The sequence below is a fragment of the Argiope bruennichi genome, chromosome 10 (assembly GCF_947563725.1).
Source record: "Argiope bruennichi chromosome 10, qqArgBrue1.1, whole genome shotgun sequence".
Classification (NCBI taxonomy): domain Eukaryota; kingdom Metazoa; phylum Arthropoda; class Arachnida; order Araneae; family Araneidae; genus Argiope; species Argiope bruennichi.
The window spans coordinates 13,603,178-13,626,248 of record NC_079160.1 but is presented as its reverse complement, the minus strand read 5'-3'; the positions used below and the strand labels follow the sequence as shown (position 1 = coordinate 13,626,248).

The 23,071-nt window shown below is 32.3% G+C and overlaps 1 protein-coding gene across 1 annotated transcript in view; it reads left to right on the top strand.

Moving 5' to 3' along the window:
• Positions 1 to 23,071, top strand: part of LOC129989265 (proline-rich protein 12-like) — a 31,913-nt gene that overhangs the window by 382 nt on the left and 8,460 nt on the right. Inside the window, exons 2-9 of the mRNA XM_056097671.1 lie at positions 2,526 to 2,556; positions 3,572 to 3,618; positions 10,582 to 10,714; positions 10,804 to 10,839; positions 12,219 to 12,244; positions 14,491 to 14,581; positions 17,101 to 17,126; positions 21,592 to 21,741. Of these exons, the coding sequence (XP_055953646.1) occupies positions 2,526 to 2,556; positions 3,572 to 3,618; positions 10,582 to 10,714; positions 10,804 to 10,839; positions 12,219 to 12,244; positions 14,491 to 14,581; positions 17,101 to 17,126; positions 21,592 to 21,741 (540 nt within the window). The remainder of the gene's footprint in view (positions 1 to 2,525; positions 2,557 to 3,571; positions 3,619 to 10,581; positions 10,715 to 10,803; positions 10,840 to 12,218; positions 12,245 to 14,490; positions 14,582 to 17,100; positions 17,127 to 21,591; positions 21,742 to 23,071) is intronic.

Here is a 23,071-nt window from a genome sequence, read left to right as displayed (position 1 = left end):
TTTTTTAACTAAGCAAGATGAAAAATTTTACTCGGTTTTTAATCAAAAAATGATTTTTTTTTCTTCTAACAATTTATCATTAGTTTGAACGCAGGTACTTCTGCATCTAACTGCAGTAATGCATAAAATTGATTATCCTTTTAATGCTTTCAAATATCATATTTCTTAACAAATTTATACTGGAAACTAGATTAAAAATGTTTTTATTAAATCAAATTGTTCCAGTGCTAATTTCTACTTGACGTTCGGAATATTTAAAATTGATTCAAAGGAAAATCTATAAAACTGAATGTTTACATTGCTTTAAAATCGCAGTGCGAAGGAATTTTCTCAAACAAATAATTGCAAGATTTGAAATAAGGTATTAGAAATCAAAAAGTCAGTTCGGTAGCCCTCCTGTAACGATGTTTATTTTTGTTGCTTACTAATCGCATACGTGTTTATAGTTTGTGCGTAAATGCTTCAAAGTAAAAGTTCTCCTTTCATTAAACGTCAATGAAGGCATGCTAACTTTGTTTGAAATTAGATTTTTGGAATCATTTTCATAATGTACTAAAACATATACGCTGGGATCATTTTAATGCAACACTTTTTGTAAAATCGATGTTCAGCAGTTCTGATTTCTTCTTCCCTCTTGAAGTACTTTTTTTTGGAATATAATTAAAAAATTAATTTCTTTTTAACCAAATTGTTACAGAAGCAAAGCCAGAAACTAATCAAGTCGCCTTTTGTAATAAAATCTGTCATGCCGCAAATTTTTAATTAGGAGGTTGATAGTAACAATGTTCTACAATTCGGATGGGAACAGTTGGAATGGGACCGATGAGTTTATGGAATTATGTAAGAAATTTGACTGAATTAGGCCGCCTTTTTTGTTTTCTAAACTGCTGAAAATCTTAGTGCCGAAACCTAATTTTATGTGTATTCGTTGAAATACCGTAACAATCGTTTGGATACTATTTGATTTATTATAATTTTGTTTCCTACCTTTCATTTGCTGCTTTGAAATAAATATTGCATTATAGGAAAAGGTCAAATAAAAAATACTCTTCTGAATATTACCAATGAAGGAAATGCCTTAAGAACAAGATATGTCGACACTTGCTAATATCTAATGTGTATTTGACTGTACGGAAAATTTGAACAATACATTCTTTTGGAACTTTTTCGAAGGTTTAATAGAAAATAAGCTTTATGAACACGAATGTTTTTTTTGAGCTAAAATATAAAGAAAAAATTTCTGCTTTTTAATTTTTAATTTAATGTTAATTTCTATTAGACCCCTTCACTGAGCATATATAATATATAAAATCCTCAAAATAAAATGGGAAAACCAATAACGCTACCCTCCCCAGCTGTTGCATCTATTTTGCCAATTTTTATTTAATATGAAATTAAGAATGAATGAATAAACTTTTGTGAATAAAAAGTAATCAAGATTCTTATAAAGGTCGTGCGAAATCATATGAAATGAATTATGGCTTTCTCTCAACCATCGTTCGATTCCGAATTTCAAAGACATTCTTTCAATATTCATTCTCTACGCTGCAGAAATCTTGAGAGCTCTACAGTCATAACGACTCAATAAAATATCTAATGCCTGGATTTCAATTTTCGTTTGATATGAAATTTCTTGATTCCTACGTAAGGGATCAAGTCATTTGGACTCTCCATTCCCATTTTCGAAAGATATTTCAAATACAACTTAGACAGTTCCCCGATTTCAACTTTCGGGCGATTTCGACGGTTTTACTTCACACATCCATTTTCAATTTTGCCATTTTTCTCCCATTTTCGTCGCCAATTGTTTCAATTTCTCTCAAAACTAGGAAGTGGTGGATGGCTGATCTTGAAGTGTCTAGGGGCCATGAGCTATCATACAAAATAAAATTTGAAACAGGCCATAGTGGCTGGCAAATTCTGGTGCATTATTTCACCATAGAACATGTGTAGTTAAGTTTTCGTTTTTTTCCCTCGATTGTTTCCAGAATTGCCGGGTGATGGAAGATAAAGGACGTTTTACATCTAGATTTCATGAACTATTGTATGGAACAAAAATTGCCAAATAGAATTAGTGGTTGTGTCTGTGTGTTCGGTTCAATTGTTTTCCATATTTTAAATATATAGATTTTTTTAACTCCTCAATTTTTTAAAATTATCTAGGAGATGGTATTTCACTGATGGAATAAAAATTTCATTAAATTATTCGGTTTAGAGTTTAGAAAATTCTCTGGAAATACAATGTATTGTCATGAAAATAAATGGAAATACAGAATGTTAAAACTCTAGCACAGCAGGGATCAGAAATGTTTGTTACACAATTTCATTTTCGCAAATCATCCAAGTTAAATAATTGTATAACTTCATTTTAATATATTTTTTTCTATCAATATCATTGAATCCCCAAATAAAATTATTTTTAAGATTTAAAAGTTCCCGAAATTTTCAGTAAAAACAAGATTCTTTTAAAAAAATTAAATTACAGCTGTTATTTATAATGTTTAATGCTTTCTTTCCCTTTTTAGATGGACCCAAACACTCCTGGCTCGTCTAAAAGTAAGTAATTGGTTCATATTTGTTAATTTTTGTGCAAGTTTTGGGAATTTGTCATTTATTATAACTATTCACTACGGCTCCCTTTAATGACTTCTAAAATAAACGTTTGCATTCCGCCGTGATTGTCAAGAGTTTGACTGACCAGATTCTTTGGTCCGGATCTTGATTATAATCGAATTAGATGAATTATTTGCGAATGAGAACAGAGCGAAGTTTGGCGACGGGGTGAAGTAATTATCATGCGGCATTACTCATTCATTAGATCCATTTTATTAGGCATCATCTAACTTCTTCGCTAAACGATATCCCAATGCAGCGGCTGCCAACCTTTTTTTGGCAGTGTGGAGCGCTGGTATACAATAAATAAATAAATTAAGGACCACTAACTAAAGATACAAGAAAAATACTTCAAACGCATATGCAAGTATGCAATTTCCTTTTTTCTGACCTTTTAGAAGGTTTTAACCACTAGTTTCACATGCGAGTTGCTTGCTCTTATTTCCCCTACTCTCCACGTATTAACACCGAAAATACTTTGTGTAAAATTTCATTGTATAGTTATATAATTTTAGAAAACTTTCACATGCTTTTTATCTCCTGTTGGGTTGGAAACACGTACATAATACGATTCTGAATGGATGTGTGCCAACGATTGCGGAACTTTTTAATTAAAATCATTGTTAGGCGCTAATCGTTGCGACATTTCGTATGTTGCCCATTTTCTGTTGCTAAGTTTCTTCGTTTTTCTATTGTTATAATTTCTCTTTCTTCTATACAATCTTCTCATCAAGGCTATTTTAAATGTTTCTCAAGCATACCTTACTTGTGAATCCCGTTTGCATTTGTGACGGAGGGGTCATAATTTTCATAAGATCATAATTTTCAACGTCAACTAGGATTTTAAGTATGGCAATTGGATTTCATTAGCAGTTACTTAAGAATTATTATAAAGACGATTATTTCTATTTTATATTATAATTTCATATTTCTTAATGTATATTTTTTTTATTTATAGATGGAAATGGAGGAAAAAAATCTCCCAGGAAGGAGGAACGTAAAAAGGTATGACGATCTGTTCAAATTGCTCCATTTTTCTCTATCCTTTATTTTGCGTGGAGTAGATTTGAATGAAGAATGAGGGCAGGTTGAGGAGGGGAGCTTAATGCTGAAACAATCTTGTTTGTATAATAATAAAAAAACAGGCGAAAAAAGAGTAATAGCAATTTGTTTGGTTGCTTATGGCTGTCGTATCATTTTTGAAGTGGACGTCATTAAAAAGGAGATCTCACAATTTGTATATCCTGTTCCATTAGCCAGGTGAACTCGGAGAAGGTCACACTCCTCTGTCTGATGGGCGAATTTCGATTCATATGTTGATTTTTGACTTTCTTCTATAAGAAGTATAGAGACGCATCGTAATCATGGAAAAGATTCGTTATCCTGAATTGAATTCAACCATGAAAAATAAAGAAGACTCATTAAATCTGTTATTTTATTCCTGGCTTGTTTATTACTTTCTCATACAAAATATTGTGATTGTCAAAAAATTCGCGCTGGAATTTTTGACAGATCTCCGTTTTTTGAACCTCTTTGAATTCGAAGTATATATTTTTGGAAAATGTCTATGATGAAAATAAAAAAACATCTTGAGCACGGCGATCGAAATTTCGTTTATGGTCTTTGCACCAGATTTGTAGATTGATATTAAATTTTGAGCAAACTCTATTCAAAGGAAATCTGTCTACCTGTCTGTCCGAATATAAGTTAAAGTAACTGCAGAATGAAAAGACCTAGATGGATAAAATTCAGTAAAAAGGTTTAACATGTATAATGTAAACACCTATTAAATCTCGAGCCAAATTCAGCAAGGTTTTGAACAACTGTTGCTATGTACTTTCAGAAGTATTTAAAAGCGATATCTCAAGAACGCAATCAATTAAATATATCAAATTTTGTATTTGATATATATATTTAATTGGTGATTTTGATAATATATTGATGAATATATATTGTAAGTATATTGGTGGTTCAGAGTCAAATTTCGATTTCAATAGGTTGGGAGAAAAAAAGAGCGCACCACAAACACAAATTCGTATTTACCTATATTCAGTGATTAATATGTACAAAAGTCTACCGCTACCCCTGGTAGACTTTTGTATATATTGATCTCCGCATATAGCTGAAGTGAAATATATAATTTTAAAGTTATTTCGCTTTTTTAAAAACAGACATATTTGATCCTTTAATTGCGATTTTGATTCCAAAGAAGGACAAATCCGGCTTTCAATTCTTTGGAAGAAACCACGCCTTCCTTTTCTAGATGTTGATCTAAGCGGTTTCTTACCAAGTCTTCAAGGAATGAAGACGGTGATGGCCCAGGTGTAAGGTCTCAGGCCGGAGGGCTTCAGGTACGAGACCCGATTCCTCCGAATAACCGTCGTGTAAGTGGATTTGGTGCACGTTAAATCCATCCTGGCCAAACTTCCCCCCCTCCGGCTGGAAAAAAAAACTATCTTTTTTTTATATTACTACACCATGGGAAAATTTCTATTTGGCGAGATATACAGGGGAGAAAAATTAATATAATTGGTTCATATCTTTAGCTTTCGCATAAGTCACAGGAAATGACAAAGAATGAATTACAGTACGCTCCCGAGTATCCGGTTCGATTTGTCCAGCTTCCTTACTATCCGGCCAAGTTTTCTTCTATCGTAATTAAATGAGACAGGCGTGGCATGCCTTGGCAATATTGACAAGGCATTAGTTTTCTGCTCCGAGCGAGTAGTATCGAGTCTGTGAGCATCTGTTGCGATCCTCCTACGTGTTCCTGATTATAACTGTATAGTATGTACAGTATTCATAAATTGTCCTTGGGGTATATTTAATGTTTCGTAAGTGTATTACAGTGAAGATCACAGAACTTAGGTTAAAATGTGTAAAATTTATCTTTTAATTTACTTTTTCTGCAATAAATTTTTGAAGCATGCTGTGCTGTATATAAACATATATAAACTACCAGTACAGAACCTTATATTGAAATTCGTGCTGCTTCTTCCCACTGCTTCTATGATTCACCTTGCAACGTTCAAATTCTACGTGGCTTGAGACAAATGGAGGGCTTAATAAGAAATGAGAAAATGTCGCGTAGCAGTGAATTTTGGCATAAAAACTTTGTCTTCAGGTATTCGTGGGCAAAGAACTCCGGCCTCTCCGCCTTTTTTGTTATCTGGTCGACCCTTCCGTCACATTAAGTTGAATACTCGAGTCTACTGTATTTTTCATTTATACGATTTTTAAATTTCTCTCGTCTGTTTGATATTTTACTATTATGTTATTAGCTATTAAGTACTTGGCTTGAATCAAAAAGTATTCTTTTAAAATCCGACTATAACCTGCCATTCCACATTTCTCTGCAAATCGTACAATAAAAAAATACCCGAAATTATTTGAAAAAGGAATTTTTACGTCCTAATCATTGACCTAATTTTCCTGAAATGTCAGGCTGATAATTTGCAATAACTTGATGCGCATGCAAAAAAGATTGGATTTTTAAAAAAAATGTCTATTTTTTTAACAAGTTACGAATCTGAGCTCTGAAACTAAAATATCATTTAACAGAGAATAGAAGAAATACAGAAAATAATAATCTTTAAAAAACGCTTCTATTGGTGAAGCTTTCTTTTGTGTTCAAATTTCTTGCACGGCATTTTGAAATTTCAAAACGTCAGATGGTAGTCTGAATGCTTTAGGGATACACGAGTCATTAAAGATTGAACCCTGTGTACCGTCAAAAACATGCAACAAGAATGAAATGCATCTTCTCACGATTTTAGTTATCATTAAGTAGGTAAAAGGTATTGGTTATTCAGTTCCAGCCAAATTGTCACATTTTGAGTTGTTTAAAATAGCAAGCTAAATACTCGGTACTAAAAAGAAATAAAACTTCTTTAAAATTGCCCATGACATTTTTAAATATTTAAAATCCTGTAATATTTCAGAGACAAAGGCTTGTGTTTAAGGCCAATGAAACAAATTCTTACCTTTCTGAAAATTTACAAAAAAAAAAAAAAAAAAAAAAAAAATGTAAATTAATACAATGCATCATTTGCCTATGCTGGGAATATCCCAATACTGGACAACAAAGAAACGCATTTCAGAAAATGTGACGCATGTCTAACTTAGCACCAAATAGATTTGAAAGTGAGCAATTAGAAGATTCAGATTGAATCACTTGGAATATTCCGATTAAAAGAAATGCTGAACTATTTTAATCTTTCAGTAGGATTTTATTTTTGGTTCTCCAAGTAAGTATAAAATATAATTTTATCTAAATTGTTGTTCGATCCGTAAATTTGTGTTCTGGCATCAAATTATTGCAATTCGTCAAATAGATCATGTGTGAAAATTATGATTAAGAAATAAAAATTAGTTATTTAAGTAATTTACTCATTTTGTTATATACTTTGCAGAGAATTGGAAATAGCAGATTTGAAAAATAAGCATTATTTCTTTAAAAAATCTGAGATTTAACAACTAATGCTACAGTAAAAAATAATTTAAAAAATAACAGTAGGTATTTGCAACATTTAGAGCAATTTAATTTTTTCCTCGTTACATTTTTGAATAATTAGCGACTTAAAAAAATAATTCTTTTAGGGGAAAGAGGCAACCTGGTGCGTGTGCATTTTCATTCTGTATACGCATATACATTAATTTTGTATATAATATGGCAGCCAGTCAAAATGAAGGAAGTCTTCTTGTATGGCCCGACTCGCTTCATTTGGTTTGCTTTCACAATGCGCGAGCTTCTTATAAGAGTCTTTAACAGGTGCAAAAACTCGCGGGATATTTCATCGTATCTTTGTATTAACTGGAAACGAAATATCAAAGACAATTTAGTACATATTGCAGCACGAAGCGAAGCTTTAAAATACAGCCTTTAAAATATGCTTTTTCATAAAATGCACACTTGATATTTAGTTAGCAAATAACTTTCTCCATCCTCTTAATAAAGGATTTTTTTATTTATAATCTGTATCTACAGTAGGATGGGACGAAAATGGCCTTAATTTTTAGATTTTAGTTTAATAGCGCAAAATTGCCTTTTAGGTTCAAAAACAATTTTTTTTAAAATTCCGTTGCAATATTCCATTATCTTGAGGTGCCCCTAAGAGCTTGAAATTTGAAAAGAAATTGAAAAATGGAACTTTTTAAAAAGAATCTTTAAATTTCTTTTCTTATATTTTAGTTTGGTAATAGTGGAGGAAAGTTAGTCTTTAGGTTCCAAAGTATTTAAAAAAAATTATGGGTAGAATTCAATAACTTGAGGTGCCGCAAAGAGCTTTAAGTTTTTGTAAAAATTTTGAGAAAATATTTTTTTGAACTTTTCGTATGTATGTTACAAAAGATGGTTTTAAATACATATATAAGCATTATAATTAAAAATTATTAATTACAAAATACAAAAATAATAAAAACCACACAAAATTTGGTAAAAACATTTTAATTATGTATTCATAATGATTACAAATGTTATAGCTGCAAATGTTTGTTTCTGCTTCACTTCCACATTAAATTGTTTTTTAAATTTAATTTTCGGCCCATTCTTCATAGTCAACTTTTGCTCTTACGCACCCTTCTCTTACGATTGAACCACACATATTTTGAGCCAAATCGGCCATCAGTTTTGCAGCTCTTTCCATTGCTTGCATGTGACAAGGAAGCCGAGGAAAGTCGAAAACCCGAGTCCCTTGTATTATTTGGTCCAGCCTCAGATGTCTTCTTTATAAAGTCTTTGAGAGAGTCATGGGAAACCTCTTTTAGCAAGGGTGGTTCAGTTACGTCATGTTCAAGCCATGAGATCAAGTCGATGTATTCTTTTTCAACGGGAATAAAAGTTCTTGACCATATGTTTTATCATTGGAACTAAAGTGTTACATAATTCGCTTACAGAAAGATCCTCCTCTGAAGCAATTTTGAGGTTATGTCTAATATAGCAGTAGCACTACATTTGTAAGTACTGAGTTCTACTTCAGGCAAATCACTAAATTTTCTAAAATCGGAACACTCCCATATTTGTTTTGTCTTCACCAATTTAGTCTGAGCCATTTTTACTGGCAGCAAAACACACAAGCGCGTAACAAATCATTACCTTAATCAGCAACGCAATAGACGGAGCGGAGATGCCAAATCAACTAAACTCGGCAAAGTTACTGATTTGAAACCAGCTCTCTCCTTGTAATTGGAAAAAGACAATTCTCGAGTATTAACTCAATAACATCAGTTACAGCGACGATTCTTGCCTTGCCAGTGCAATAGTAAAAGTGTTTTTATACATTTATTCATAATTAAGGCACACAAAAATCCTTAAAAAGTTGCACAAAGTGTGTTTTTTATGAAATTTTAACGTCCTTGCGGCACCTCAAGATGTACACCAATATTTTTTATAATTTTCATTTATTTTATCTATGCCAAAAGACAACTTCTTCGGGCTATTAAAAATCAAAAACTGGTTTTTTTTTTATTCTGCCTAATTTACAGTACTCTATATAAATACACGAGTTCTTAAAATGGATTTAGTTTTTGCGATGAATCTGAGATGTCGTTCTCGTCATCTGACTGCGGTTCAAAATTACGAGGTCCGTCCCAAAATAGCCTCAGTGTGGCTTTACAACGGGACGTTAATATAACTAAACAAAAAAAACCCAACAAAGCACCATTTTTCCCAGTAGTATTCAGCTCGTTGCGGCACAGGAAAAATATCGAAAGAGTAGTTTAGTATAAAGAGCTCTGTATTGTTATTATGGCCAGGAAACAGTCCTGATCTCATTCCTTTATTGAGAACTTATGGCACAGTTTGAAAACTCTTGTACGAATCCATCCATCAAATAAGAGAACTAATTGAATCTATATTTGTTTCCTGGCATCATGTAATAACAAAGGAAAAGCTTAGGCGTCGTCAGCTCAAAGAAACATCAGTGTGAAGCTGTAATAAAAATTAAGGATACCCTTCTAAGTACTGATAACTCACTGCAGTCATCAGCGTCTAGTGTATCTCGATAATTATTGCCATTACACTTTTTTGTATTGTAAATATTTGAATTCTATTTTTGTATTGAAATCAGTGTTAAATTGTCTTTAAAATTATATACAAAACTTTGCATTTTGTGAAACGCAACATTTTCTATAAGCATAAAAAAATTAGAAAACATAAACATTTTTAATTGTGTCAACAATTTTGGCCACCACTGTATTTGTATTCCCCTCTTTTCCCCACCTTCATTATAAGGTTTGGAGGAAATATCTCAGATTCGAGGATAGAGGATTGATTGGAAAAATGGTTCTATCGAGATCCACTATTTATATGAGCATGGTGAGTGCTAAATTTTACTCTTTAGTATGGAGCGATCGTATGGTTTGCCGCCTCAAGTGTTACCTTCATTATCTGCCCATGATTTCAACTGGTCAAGTTCGCCCTGAATCAGCCCTCATTTTGCTTCAAAAGGGAATGCTCATACAGATGATTCATGAAAAAAAGTTTCTTAATAACTAAATATTTTTCAATGTAATTTTTTAGGGAAAACTTTTGTTAAGTATTTGACCAATAAAATTAATTTGAGGGTATGGGGTGTCCTATTTTTCTAAAATATTAACTCTAAAATACATTAATATGAGGAAATTTAGTATTATCGGAATAGAAAAAGGTGAGATATGTACATTCTACGCGTATAAAACGATTACCAAAGTTTTTTTACTAAGCTTCTCGGATCTGATTCTTAATATAACAATTAAGATAAACCAATTTGCTATTGCCAGAAATGAATTTAATTTTACAGTTAGACTAATATTTTCTTAAATTTCATTGCAAACGCACGATATTCTTCAATCTATTTATTTTTAATAGATATTCGATTTCATTCTTCGCTTCTTATAAATGGTTTTTTAGGTTTGTGTGAATCTGTTGTTAGGCTAATGTAGACTGTTGCAATCATATCATAAATAACTCTGTTAAACATTCCGTTTCAGTTCCTTAAAAAAGGTACTGGCAAACTGGCGTACAAAGCCAGTGGAGCTGTAAGACCATCTGCTCCACCCATAAGTTTCGAGCCACACAGGACAGCTGACAGACCTGTGGAGGAGCTTCCACCAGTAATGGAAGGTACGTTATTGCCCATATTCTCAATAAATTTTGTTGAAATTCACTATAAATCATTTTAAAAGGAAGTAATTCAATGTTTCTCCATCTAGGTCCTTCCTTGAAAGCTATTTTCCATTATCAGGAAGGTAGGTTCTATTACTTGAAAGTCGGATTATATATTATTATAGATTATATAGTCAGATTATTATGATGCCTCTTCGATTTTTAAAATTTATATTGAAACAGTACAATACCAATTTCATATAATAGGATTCTTATTGACGGGAAAACGAAAGTAATTTCCTACTTGAAACGAAAATCTCAAAATATTAAATCCATAGAAAAACTATTAATAAGGAATTCTTCAATATCCTTTTGTGAAACTACATTCAAAGTTAAGGAACGGCTACGATGGCCTGGTGGTTAGGTTTTGGCTTCGGAACCTCAGTTTTTTCGGGTTCAAGACCGAAAACCAAGATTCCACCGAAGAACCGTCGAATAAGCAGGTCTGGGGCATATTAAATCTGTCAGTCCTGAACGACTTCTCGCTGGTGTGACGTGAATTTAGGAGAGGGGTCTGCCAGTTCCGGCATCATCCTCGTCATTTTACTGCTGTTCAAAATTAATTACAAGGTCCATCCCAAAATAGCCCTAGTGTTGCATTAAAATGGGATGTTTAAATAATTAAACTAAATTGTGAAATTACATTCAAATACCACCATATCTGCATCAAGAATGTTCGCTTATTCATTCCAGCTTCCCAGGTTAGCCATAATTCCATTTCCAACCCCAAAGTAGTCAGTAGAAATTAACGATTTAGGAACGAACTCCAAGCTCTTTCTGCGTCTTTCGTTGTTAACTATTATACACTGAATCGTTAAAAAAATGCTTCATATATTCCAAGAATAGTTTATGGGTACATTATTTTTTTATTCATGGCAAAATATTTCGCTACCTTCGACATATTATTGGTATGTCCTTTTCCTACAGGTGCATCTACATACATTTCGTCTACAAACAGCTTCAACCTCAATAGCGCGATTTTGAAATGTCCGAACCGTTCTTTCCATGTCGTGGTATCTCCTATATGATTGTATGCACATCATGGAGACCCTTCTCCTAATTAGTTATTTAATAGATAGGAATTGGTCCCATTAATAAGAAACAAAGAGTATTAAATGATTTCGGCCTTGATATTATTAGTTTTTAAGTCTGCCAGTCACTGAACTGAACGCATCAAAATATTCCAAACGTAAAATTTTGAGGATATTCAATTTGTCAGATGTTATGTTCTTCCTTTAACGTTCCATATTAAATATCTTATTTGTTATTATCAGTTATTCATACTTAAGCAATAAAATAATTTTATTCGGATCTGACAATGGTAATTTTTTCATAATTGTAGGAGGAATGAGAACGACTTCGCCACCAGTTGGGCCCTCTTGTAAGTCTAATTATTACTGTAATTTTCCTTTGCTAAACTATTAAATAAATGACAGTAAAATAATTCTTTTTCTCATTACAGACTCCCAACCTGGCCCCTCAAATATGGTAAGTACTTTTAATCACTTTATATGTTTTGCAAACCATTGCAGACTTTTTTTTTCAAACTTTAGGACATTCGTGTTTGGTTGATTACCGTGTATGGTAGTGACTTATTTATTATCATTTCAGTTTAACCCATTAACTACTGGTGTTGCGTTGACGCAGCGGTCAATATAAATAAATATAAAAAAATAACGATTAAACAAACTTTTGAATGCATTAGTTTTATGTTAAAGAATAGTTCTACTAACAAATCAGTGAAAAAATTGACTTAAATTAATTATTTTACACCTAATATCGATGTTTGACTTTTAGCAATTTTTTTGTTCAAATTTCCAAACTCATTTTTTCTTAGAAAAAATAAAAATTAAAAACAAATTGGGGTTTGGTTATGAAATACATTGGCCAAGGACACTCCTTGTCAGTACATTCCACAAAGCAGGTGTTTTTTGTGGGGGAGGAGGGGACAGCAAAAACAGGTGTTGCGTTTGCGCAACGTCAGCGGAAAGGGGGTAGACTGTTCTTCTTGAAATATTTCATTTCAGTACTGTGCGTCTTATTGGTAGCAACTTTTTTATCCTCTGTAGTTTAAAATACGTAGAACAAGATATCTTACGTTAGATGAAGCTTTGGAAAAAATTTTCGAACGAAATTCCGATGACGAAGATGCAGATGAGACCGATATTATTGTAATACCTCCAGAAACGGCAGATGCTAGTGATGAAGAAGGCAATGAAAATATTTTAAATAACGATAATGAAATTTTTACCTAGAGATACTGAAGGGGAAGTTGAAGTTCATGTAAAGAAGTTAGATGCTTCCAAAAGTTCTGCTAAAAAACAAAAACGGAAAAAGGAAGAATTACGAGGGATAAGAAAGGAACCAATTGATTGGCCTCAACCAAAAGAAATGAAGAAAAAGCTGCAATTGATCGTATCAAACAAATCGCAGAAGATAAAACTAGTGCAGATATTTTCTTTTTTTTTTTCAGTATGAAGAAAACAAAAAGATACTTGTTGTTCGGTGGAACGACAACTGTTGTGACAACAGGGTCAACGTTTGGAAAAATTGAACGACTAAAAAATGTTTCTCGATACTCTAAAAATCAGAAGAAGAAAATATTAGTAGCCCAACCTCACTGCATTTAGCAATATAATTAGAAAATAGATGGTGTAGATTTGTGACAATTTTGTTTCCAATTACAGAATTAGGGTCAGTGACAAAAGTTGGTGGTGGCCGATTTTTTCAAATTTCATCGATGTTGCACTAACAAATGCTTGGTGAATATCAAGAGTTTCTGACGAAGGAAGTAAAAAGTCACTGTTGGATTTTAGACAAGAGGTTGTGCTTCATCTGTTACAGACGCAAATTCAACCTTACAAAACCAATATCCGAAGGACATCTAATTGTTAAGTCTACAGACAGCAGAAGACTACGTTGCAAGTATTGCCACAGCCGAATTATTTATCACTGCAATGTTTGTGAAGTTGCTTTACACCACAATTGTAGTGAAGCATATCATACTTGAAATTTATATCGCCTTATTTTTACATAATAAGCTTGTCAACTACATTTACTTGTTAGTTTTTAATAAATTAAAATTTTCAAAGAAGTGTTTTGACTATTTTACACCTTTTAATAAGCTCACAAAAATTTCTAGCTTTTAAAACGTGAAGAAAATGCGGTGTAGTGCTCGGTGATAGCGATCAACATTCGTACCTCTTTTCCGCTGACGTAGCGCCAACGCAACACCCTATATTTTTAAAGTTAAGAGCAATTTCCTTATTTTTACATTAAATTATTATTATATGTGGTCAAAATAATAACTTGTATTGTTTGCATCGAAAACAAATAATGATTTTGTGTTTTGGCGTTTAATGGGTTAACTTATATGATTCCGTCCCATCCAGACACTTTTTATTTTAAGATTGAATACTGGAATCTTTGCTATCAATATTTTTGTGGATAGTCTTGACTACTTTCCCAACTCTTCCAGTTCTTGGCTTCTTTAAATGAAGAGAAAATTATTTAAATGCCAGGCAGAAACTAAAAGAATACGAAAGGCATTTTTCGTTCTTCTACTGTAACTCTTGATGTCGAAGTATTTTCTTCGTAAACCGCAACATTTCTTGAATTTTTTCAAACACCATTTTATCACATTGCTGGTTTTAATAATTTGTCTTCTGCAAGCAAATTTATGTGTATATAGTGAAATGACAATCTATTTAAACCTAGAAATTTTTCTCTTTCAGCCAGCATCTCCCGAATTTAGACCACCCACACCCGAACCAAGACCATCGCCACACGCCATTGACTCCCCACCCCAGGAACCCTCTGCAAGCTGTAAGTGAGAAATTTGGTTTTCAGCTTTTTCACATTTTTTTAAGACAAGCCTGATCTGCCAAGTAATTGGAGATCTAATAATGTGTAGGCTACCGAAGACATTTTTATTGTAATGTTGAATTATTTTTTACTTTTTTTTTTCCCAAGTACTGTTAGGGAAAATGTAGCAGCTGTTTAATACAATACAGAATGCTTAAATATTCGCAGGGCTTTGTTTTCCTCGGAAATTACAAATAGTGATTGAAAATTTAAATCCAATACAGTTATAAATGTTCGTTGTAAGCCCCTCCAAAAATGCAAACGATATCAAGATGCGTTGTAGAGGGGCAAACATTGTTGGGGTGCAGTTCCCATAAAATAGTATAATAATTTCATATTATCATTATATATATCACAAACATTTCATATAATGAAATACATACCGATCTGCATCTTTGCTTCATACTAGACATGGGACCGCGGTGGCCTGGTGGTAAGGTCTCGGCTTCTAAACTAGAATGTTTCAGGTACCGAACCCAATTCCACTAAAGAACCATCGTGTAAGCGGGTCTGGTGCATGCTAAATCAGTCGGGCTTAAACGTCCTCCCACTGATGTGGTGTGGGAGTTTGGAGAGAGGGGTAACGGCTCGGATGTCCTCGTCATCTAATTGCAGTTCAAAATTGACACTGCCGTCACAAAATAGCCTTAGTGTGATTTGAAAAGTGGGACGTTAATATTAATAACTCACACTAGACATTGAGAAAAAACCGTGGGATGAGTTACCGCACCGCTCCGATATCCTTCGCATTTCTGAGGGAAGGGGGGAGATCACATTGAACACTTTTGACTTCGTTGAATTTAAACTTTCAAACGTTAGTTTTAATTACCGATGAACAGCGATGCTGTACTTTATATTCTTTAATATCCCAATTCTGCCGGTCTATTAAATTTATAAACAACCTGCAGTATTGTTTCCGAAGTCTTCCGAAGAATCAAAATCTTGTACAACAATTTTTTAAGGGAATCGAAATGGAATATGGAGTAAATATTTACGCAGCTGTTATTCTGGTTTGTCTGAAAGAAGAAACATGACTAAATCAAATAATGCATTTCTTGCAAATTCTTAAGATATCTTGAAACTTTTTCGCAACGATTTAATCAAAATTCTAAAGAATAAAGCGAGAATGTTACTTTTATCTGAAGACAATTTAGCCACGGTACATAAAACGGAACTTTTTGAAACCATTATTTTACTCATGGCTTGTTTATTACTTTCTTGTAAACGAAGTGTGACGCGAATGTATATAAACGTCAAAGATATTCAAACTCAAGATTTTTACGAATCTCCAAGTTTTACCTCCCCCCCCCGTCCGCCATTTTATTTGCCTGTGACAAAGATAACTTAGGAAATGCGTTGAGATAAATTGATGAATTTGTACGGACTTTACACCAAATTTATTGAATTTGTATGAAATTTTGTTGGAAGTGCGCTTAGAGGATTTCTGTCTCCCATTTGTTCGAATGCAAGTTAACACGATATACGCAAAGCGGAGACAGCTAGATAGTTAAAATTAGGTACATATATTGACCATCTATAGTTCAGCAACCTATCAAATTTTCAGCCAAATCCAAGGAGTTGACTGTTCGTCTCGGAACTTGGCTGTAAATGCGAAGACTCAACCACATCGAATTTGGTACGGGATTCTGTGACTACAAATGCAGTGTTGGGAAATTTTTAATTTCATTCGGTTTGGACAAACGTGTTGAAAACACGAATTCGAATTTCGGATTCTATTGAGCGCATGGCAGGAATTAATTGCTAAAAAAACTCTTCGAGGATTACACGATAGATTCAGTAAAAGTACTAAATGTAAGCCAAATTTTAATCTTTCGTAATTATTGTACACTATTTCTATGCAAAGTGTTATCTGGGATAACACCTGTATTGTATGCGAGAAAGTTTTCTTGATCCCACTCTCACCAGCTATACTGTTATGAAAGTTTTAACTTGTGTATCAAGCAGTAAGAGTCTATGCAATTACATGTACGTTACGATAAAATGCCCTTTGGTCTGTACATCATGAATACACTGTGTGTAATGTATATAATACAGCTGCGTCCTTTAGAAAACGATTTGGTTTGGCATCACCCTAGTGGGCGAAAACACGTATTAGCATATTTCTTGTGAAAGTACCACTGGATGGCAATCTTGCTTTCAGCATTCCGACTGCATTGACTCAAGACTAATTTCATATAAAATGAATCGCATACCGATGAGGTTAGTATGTTAATCTCGGCTTAAGCCATACTCAATTTTATTGTTCCATTCTGTAATATTGAAAGCTGCTTAAGAATGGGAATATTTAATGAAGATTATTTTTCAAGGGATTTCTACTGCTATTTATAGAAGTTACGAGGCATTAAACCCAATTGATTGGATTTCGATTGATATTTTTGAATAACGATTTTGTTCACATTAATTTAAATTTCCCATTTGAAAATTTTAAGTTTTAAAAAATTTATTTCTTCTTTCCACAGGGGCTACCATTGCTTCCTTGCGAGAGGTATGTAGCAGTTTCATATACTTCCTTTAATAAAACTTGAAGCATTTTCTTAAAGCCTGTCTTTGCTTTTCGGCATACCACAATATAAACAATAATATTACGTAAATAATAAGCAAAGTTTCATTTATTTGAATTCAGAAAAAAAAAAGCTTATTACTCTACTCATTAAAATGAAAGGAATTCGAAAGAAATGTTTAACTGATACTTGTAATTGACATCTCTACTATAAAATCATTATTTAGCGTCATTTAACGGACATTTATAGTAATTTAAAACAGTATTGATTCGTTTAGTTCATTTTGAAGTATTCAAAAATTTATCTGAACTGTTAAGTCAGTTCAGTTAAATCGAAATTCATATATGTAATAATATTTCAAAATCTAATTTCAATTCTTATTGTCAACATTTTATCTTAATTTAGCTCGCATTAAATTCTAAAATGTTCTTATTCCCTGATCCAATTCCACCTTTATTTATTTAATTCAACACGAGTTCTAAAATTGCTAAAGTCAACAAGTTCGCATACTCCGAATCAAGGGATAAAAAAACTGTCAAGCCAAGCGAATTCTTTTTAAAAGACACCTGTATTTCCTTATCCTAAATCAACACGTGTAAAGAAATCCCTATCAGAATCTCATAGTATAAATATCGGGGAAAATATTTTCTTTCTCTCTTTACGCTCATCTGCTCTTGCATCGCTTGTGAAGGGACGCCATTCCGTTAGTGCTTCTTGTATTTAAATTATGCCTCCGGGTATGGAATATTGCGAAGTTTAAAAAGTGAAAGTATCTTTGTCTTTACGGCCTCTGCTTAAAAAATTATGCGCGCGCTCACACACACACACACACACACACACACACACACACACACACACACACACACGGTGGGAGTAGGGTGTATATGTTCGACTTTCACGAAAATGCAAATATCTTATCCCCAACGTTAAAGCACTATAGGGACAAGAAGTACCATCCATTATCGAGTATTCAGTGCCATTAGCATCTTTCATATAACTTTGTTCCAGGTTCCATAAATCTCTGAATAGATATAAATAGTCAGATTTCTTTCAAATTTGTTGTCATCATGCGAAGAATTATAAACAAAACAGGCTGCAGCTAACCAAACACAAATAGTTTGATAAATAACAGATAGCAGGGAAATATCTGCAATTTATGAAATTATGGCACGATTTAGACATTTTATATCTAAGCTGCGTCTTAATGGTGGCTTAAAAATTTTCTGTAGACCTTTCAATTCAACTAAAAAAAACGTTTTTTTCTATTTTAGGAGATTACAATGTATCGCCAAGAAATAAAATTCTGGCGAGAGAAATATGAAGAGTCACAAAACCACATAACTCGACTAAAGGTATGACATTTTATTTGGCGTTTTATCATTACTTTTCATTAAAAAATTGTTTGCAGTTATTTTTTGTGGCCTCAAATATTTTTATTTTATCTCTGTGAAAAGCTTATAATGATTAAAATAGCAAATAATTAAGATGAATTGAATGATTAACACAGCAAATTCCTGAATTGTGGATGGAATTTATTATACGATGTTATGTGCACTTGTATAACTGATGTCGGGAAAGTTAATCATGAGACCTTATTTTTTTTGTTTTGATAGATGCCTATAGCATGAAAACGTGTTATCCATGTTTTAAAACAACTTCATTTCTATTTCAGGGTAACTTTTTCATGAGGGAAAAGTGCCAAATTTTCTGAGCTTAGTAAAATATTTCATTTGCAGAATAAGAGGAATTTCTGGTGTCTTTGAAATTTTCTTTTTCACTGTGTATCGTATGAAAATGATGGATATTTACACAAAGAAACAGTTAAATTTTAAAAAAATGATCAACATTCCTAAATTTGGAAAAACTACAGAAAAAAATGGCAAAATAAATGAAGAAAATACAATCTCGCATCAGAAAGAACAAAAAGCAAAAAAATGTCGGAATTAATCTGTGATAAGTGATCAATTTATTCACGCCAAAAACACCACCAAATTCTACAAACGCATGTGCAGTAAGCGAAAAAAAATACAGGCATGTTACTTCAGGGCAATTAATTCCCACGGACCTATTGCTTCCTGTATTTTTTGCAATGAAAAACTATTAACAGCATAAAATTTAAAAAAATTACCTTTTTTCATAATAACAAACATTTTTTTAAGTATTTTAGGCTGATTTTATACTATCATATTTCACTGCTGAAATGAAACTTTGCATTGTTGTTATAAATATGTCATCCTGCCTTTTCCCCCCATCGTTCTCATTACGATACGAAGATTCTGCTTATTTTTGTGTGTTGAGTAGTTTCGGTATAAGATATGCTTTTATAAATGAAAGATTTTGCGTCCTTGCAATGAAGTTTTCACCTCAGAATCAAGCAATAGCGGAAAATTTTAAAGTGTCTCCACTTTAAAATATTGCTTTCTCTTGTAATGTAATTGTATGTATATACATGTAGAAAAAAAACTTAGACAAATGCAAAGTATAAAAAACAGAACTGATGTAAGACTTTTGAAATAATATAAATTATTTGTCTATCAAAATTTGAACCGCAAAAAACTGAGAAAACAGTTGAAATTTTCAGTAATCATTAATCCTGGTGAATCAAATGATCACCAAAGGTGGCTAATTAGAAATTTTTCTTAGAATAATATTCCAAAATTTAACGAAACTTGATCTTAATTTCAATAGGTTCAATTACTCGGTAATTCTTAGTAATTTAAAGGAAAACTTCAAATTAAATTATCTTGAAGTTGCTTAAAAAAAATATAAAGGCCTATAGACAGTCACCTACTTTACCAATTGATAATATAGCTTGAAAAGAAAAAACAAATATAAAAGTAACGTGAAAATATGCTTAAAATAACTCTTCATAAACAACATTTCATATTTTGCGTTTATCGCAATCAATTTCCGTCAATTACATTAACTGCAAATAAAAAGTTATTTTTTTTCATGTAAATCGCATTTCCCTTTATCAGTAACCTTCGTAATAGTGAGAAGGCATTTCTTTTCATTTTCATTGGAAGTTTGGAGAGGGGTGTGTGTGTCATCCTCGTCATTTAACCGCAGATCAAAATTATGAGATCGGTTCCAAAATAGCCCTAGTGTTGCTTTAAAACGGAACATTAATATAAATATAAATAAAACTAAATAAAAAAAATCCGATACGAGCTGGAACGAAATTGGGAAAGCACATTGTTCACGATTGAATCTCAAATGGATCTTTATCGAAATTCCATCTGTTGATAGTTTTGTTGTAAACCCTATACTGCAGTTGACAAGGAAATATATTTTTATTTCAGCAACATTATTAAAAATACATTAATAATATTGTAGAAATAAAATACGGATTCTCTGCGTAATCAAGTCGAATATTTAGGCAATCACAATATTTTGCATTTCGGATTCGAGGAAGCGAAAAAAAAAAACCGTATTGATTAATGATATAATACATTTATTTATTATGTTTTTAATAATAAATAGAAAGGGGAAAATCCCTCAATTTATTTATGTGCAATTTATTTACGTATTGAGCGAAAAAAATGATTAATGATTAGCTAGAAACAATCTCAGTGAGATAAATATTTTTTCTCCCCGCACAAAAAAAAAAAAAAAATGAAAGTAAAACAACTTAAGATGCTTCTTACGATTATTTGCGATTTGTAGCATACAGAAAAAAATCTAAATATATATTTTGAAGGCTTTTTATCAGCAAATTGAAACCACAATTCGATCTCGAGATACAATAACAAGATCACAATCCAAATTTCATTCATTTAAATCATTGAGTTTTGGACTTAATACGCGAAAAGATAAACAGACTGTCGATAATAGATTCAAAATTTGATAAGGAATTGTACTTTAGATGCTAAAATTATATACCAAATTTTATCCAACTAGCTTCTCGTTTGGCAGTTAATATGTCCACTTATACTGACATACAGGCAAACTTTCTGAGAATGGATGTCGTTCAGAATTTGAGGAGTCCTGCAAATTCAATGTAAATATCACCTATCAAATTTCATCTGTTCAAAACATTTGAATCGTTGTCTACAAATAAGCAAAACACCCAAAAAGTGCTTTTTGAACAGTTCTACTTATATGGAAAAATTAAGACAAAATCTGTAATCCCAATGGACGATTGAGTGTTGCTCGTAAGGGTAATAATGATAGCATTTAGTAAAACAATTTATAATTCGTTATCTTGAAAAACAAACACACTAAAAAAAACGCCATCCCACCGAGTTCTTCGACATTTTTCTGATTATATTATTGGTTGTTATGAAATATGCATTTTAATCATTAACTGCTTCCTGCCTAACATTTGTGCTGTTGAGTGAATCGTTTCATTTTGAGTTGCGATTTAATTGGTGAAATATAAATGCGAAGTATCTAGATTGCGAAAACGTATTTTTGATATCAAATATGAATATCTTTTAACATTTCTAGAGAGCAGTTGAAGTGGCTGCAACGAGGAGCCCCCAACATATCCCAACCACTCCTTCTCGCAAACGGAGAAGCGAGTTCGGAGAAACAAATCAGCCAGCTAAAAGAATGGCTGGAGAACTAAATGGAAACCAGCCATCAACAAGTCGCATTGTGAGTATAGTTTCTGATGCAATTTCATATGTTTACCTAGTTGATTTTTTTTCAAAAGGTAGAATGTTTACACTTATTAGTATGTAATAAATCTTAAATGGTGCCGTTTGAGAGCGAAATTGATATTTAAACAGCATAAAACTTAAATTGATAGTTAAAATAAAATTTGTCTGTGCAACTTGTAGATGTTAAATCTGTATGCTAAATTTTACCACTCTAGCTCTTGCCGTTTCGTTGTTATTATTTGCCAGCTCGGTTGTCCAAATATAGGATTTGAACTAAAATTGATTTTATTCAAATTTCGATAAGTATTTATAAATTCTGTGTGAAGGTCATACACAAAATTCAAAAAACTAAATCATCTTTTGAATTCTTTTTGTCAAGACATAACGCCAAAAATCTTTTTCGAACTAAAACATGGATATTCATCAATCTCTAATGTTTAAAGGTTTTGAAGATTGCAATATTTTTCTGTATATCGCATATCAGAAAGTTAAAAAGAAAAAGAAAACAAGAATAAATACGTGCATTGATTCAGGCAGAGTGCGTTTTAACGAATAAAAAGATAGTAAACGAGCCGTTTTTGCATTTCATTTCTTTAATGCTGTATTCCTCTACGCATTATTTGAAAGGGTCAGACAATGGTGGAGTCCACTTTAAAATTTCTTCTAATAAAAAAATGTAAAAAAAAGGCCTTTAATCTGTGTAGTAAAATAACATATTGCTTCAACGGCCAAAGTTTAAAACAGGGAAGAGTAGTACAGCGGGAAAAAACGGGAATATATTTTACATTTGGAAAATACTGCTTTCATTGCGATAAAGGAAATCCAAGATAGACTGAGCTTTTACAATCGATTTGTTTCTGATAAAAAAAATTGAGGAATATTTTATTGATGTTTAATAATTTTTATCAAATGATGACGAAAAGGTAGTATATCCTTCAAACTGGAAATGTACTTTTCTTAAATTCTATATAAATTACATTCACTGTATACATTTAATTTGTAAAATATTTCAAATTTTTCATTTATAATTCGCAATATTCAAAAATTAACGGATATAAAAATTCAGATAAATCTGTGCAATATTAACAGAAATGCAAAAGGTTTTAGTCGCTGTTTCAGTGCATGCAAAGTTAACCAGTGCCACATTAATTTCCTTCAATTTCTTATTTCAGGCATAAACTCGGTAAATTTCCCATGAGAAAGTTAATTTTTTAATGAATCTTAAGATTGAAGAAATTCGGGAAAATAAAAATTCACACTTCATTACGAAGTAGCCAACTTTGAATACGAGATACTTCGCTGGGAGTAATGATCGTTAAATTTTT